The sequence below is a fragment of the Chlamydomonas reinhardtii genome, chromosome 5 (genome assembly GCF_000002595.2).
Source record: "Chlamydomonas reinhardtii strain CC-503 cw92 mt+ chromosome 5, whole genome shotgun sequence".
In the NCBI taxonomy this organism is placed as follows: domain Eukaryota; kingdom Viridiplantae; phylum Chlorophyta; class Chlorophyceae; order Chlamydomonadales; family Chlamydomonadaceae; genus Chlamydomonas; species Chlamydomonas reinhardtii.
Window position 1 is genome coordinate 2,052,482 of NC_057008.1, and position 2,500 is coordinate 2,054,981.

Below are 2,500 nucleotides of genomic sequence, written 5' to 3' on the forward strand. Positions count from 1 at the left end.
CCGACCAGCGCTTTGTCATCTACAGCTCCATCATCCCCGTGGTGCACCTGGTGGAGGTGAGGGGGAGGGGGGGGCGAGGGGGGAGGGGCGAGGGGGAAAGGGGGAGGGGAAGAGGGGGAAAGGGAGAGGGGAAGAGGGGGAAAGGGGGAGGGGGAATGGGCGAGCGTGTGTGTATGGGGCGCCTCATCATTCCCGTGGTGCACCTGGTGAAGGGGGGAAGCCGTATATGCGGAGAAATGAGTGAGGGGAAAGGAGTGAGTGAGGAGAAAGAGGGAAGGGCAGGGGGGGTTGCAAGGATGTTTGGGAAAAATGTACAGGATGCTCTGGAGGGGGGGGGGGCAGAGAGCTTTATGAACCCAACGAGTAGGCCCCATCTGCGTCCGAAATGGAGGGGGCGCGAGGCTGGGGGAGCAAGGCTAGTCTGACGTGCACGCGCATCGCACGCGCATCACACACGTGTCTCCCAACCTCCAACCCCTGTGCCTCCCTCCCACTCTCCCTCCCTTCCGCAGGTGGGCAGCTCATTCGATTGCGTTAACTCCATCGCCAACATCACAGAGGTGCGTGGGGGGTGGGGGAGAGGGGGAGGGCGGGGTTGGGGGGTAGGGGTGATGGAGGATGGGGTGGAAGCGTGGGTGAGCGCAGGAAGGTTGTGAGGAATGCGTCTCTGTGTGCCCATACACACCCACACACGCAGCGCATGCCAAATCCTTACGCTCAGACAACACACCTGACAACTACACAAGCTGACATATAATTTACACAAACTGACGAACTGGCAAACGAGCTACACAAACTGACAAACAAACTCGTGTGAGCACAGGTCCACGAGCCGCTCAGCTTTGACGACACACAGCGCGGACCCAACGACGACTTCAGACTGGGGCGGAGCTTTGGCATCTGGTGCGTGTGTGTTTACACGATGATGGGGGGGGCTGGGTTTAAGTTTTTGGGTTGGATTGTGTTTACTTTGGGCCAAGTGGGGTTGAAATTGAGGATGGATTGGGTCGGGGTTTACATTGTGGGCGGGGCTTATATGTGTGAGAGGGGGGGCCGCTTGAGTGTATCGCGTGTGTTCATGTGGGCCTCGCGGGGCCTCGCCCTTGGCCGCCGCTGCCCCCACCTCCATTCCTCTCTGCTCACTCCTCGCGCCGTCCCGGTCCTGGCGCAATCCCACAACCCCCAAACCCACAACCCAAACCCACAACCCAAACCCACATTCACTACACATGCAATCATAACGTCACACATTCACACATTTAACGCACGCACGCGCGCGCAGGTCGGTCCAGTGGTCGGGCGACGGGCGGGAGATTGTGGCGGGCACCAACGACCAGGTGTGGGTGGTTGGGCGGTTGGTTGGGGCGGCTGGTTGGGGCGGCTGGTTGGGACGGTTGGTTGCCAACGGACTAACTGCATCTGTCGACTGCCGAGGCGGTATTTCAGGCTGTACTGCGTCTGGTGTCTTCCGTTGCTCCCCCCCTTCCCCAATAATATGTTTAAAACTCCCTTTTCCCTTCCCGCTCTTTCAGTCGGTGGTGGTGTTGGATGTGGAGACCAAGCGAGTGGTGGCGCGGGCGGAGGGGCACCAGGTGCGGTTGCGGCTGGGTGTGTGTGTGGGGGTGGGTGGTTGCGTGGGTGTTTAGGCATTTGGGTGTAGGGTTGTGGTCGGGATTGTGGGTTGTGGGATGGGTTTGGTGGGCGGCGGTCGGGGCTCGCAGCCATTCCCCTGCCTACAGTACACACCTCCCCCCCCCCCAAATCATCTCACACTTCAAATCCCGAACACCACACACCGACACCGGCACTTACCCCAACATCTAGGTGGTAGGGGCGTTGGGGGTGGTTGGGTCGGAATGGGGTCGCCGGCACGGGTATGCATCCGTTCCCACCTCCGTGGCCCGTGCCACTGCCCCGACACATTTACACACGAACCCTCACGAGCCCTCACACCCGCCCACCTTCCACCCCAACCCCAACACTGCCACCGACACCCACAGCAAACCCAACAACTTTTTCCACCAACATGTTTTCGTTTCCCTAACACACGCCAAAACGTTACCCCACCCCAGGACGACGTGAACGCGGTGACCTACGCCGACGGCTCCCCAAACGTCATCGTCAGCGGCAGTGACGATACCTTCATAAAGGTGGGGGGGGTTGTAGATACCAGCCCAAACCAAACCAAACCCGGTGGGGGTTGCAAGGATGTTTGGGGGGGAGGCGGTGGGTGGGGGGGGGCAGGGGGTTGCGGAAGGGGAGGTTGGGAGGGGTTAACTTCAAACCAATCCCGTAAGGAAACAGTCAACAGGGTTTGGAGGGGGGGGATGTAGATACCAGCCCTACCCAAACCGAACCCAATGCAAGAGAGGGGCGCACGGGAGTGTTTTTTTTTAGGGAGGAGAGGAGTCGTGACTACGCCTAGGGCTAGAAGGGAGGGCTGGCGGCATTGCGCAGCCCTCCCTCCTTGCTGACAACCCTTTTTATTGCCTCCGGACTA

The 2,500-nt window shown here is 60.1% G+C and overlaps 1 protein-coding gene across 1 annotated transcript in view; it reads left to right on the forward strand.

The window, feature by feature from the left end:
• Positions 1-2,500, forward strand: part of CHLRE_05g234500v5 (uncharacterized protein) — an 11,844-nt gene that overhangs the window by 3,816 nt on the left and 5,528 nt on the right. The window contains exons 7-12 of the mRNA XM_043062200.1: positions 9-56; positions 513-560; positions 824-903; positions 1,283-1,337; positions 1,533-1,592; positions 2,073-2,150. Coding sequence (XP_042924764.1) covers positions 9-56; positions 513-560; positions 824-903; positions 1,283-1,337; positions 1,533-1,592; positions 2,073-2,150 — 369 coding nt within the window. The remainder of the gene's footprint in view (positions 1-8; positions 57-512; positions 561-823; positions 904-1,282; positions 1,338-1,532; positions 1,593-2,072; positions 2,151-2,500) is intronic.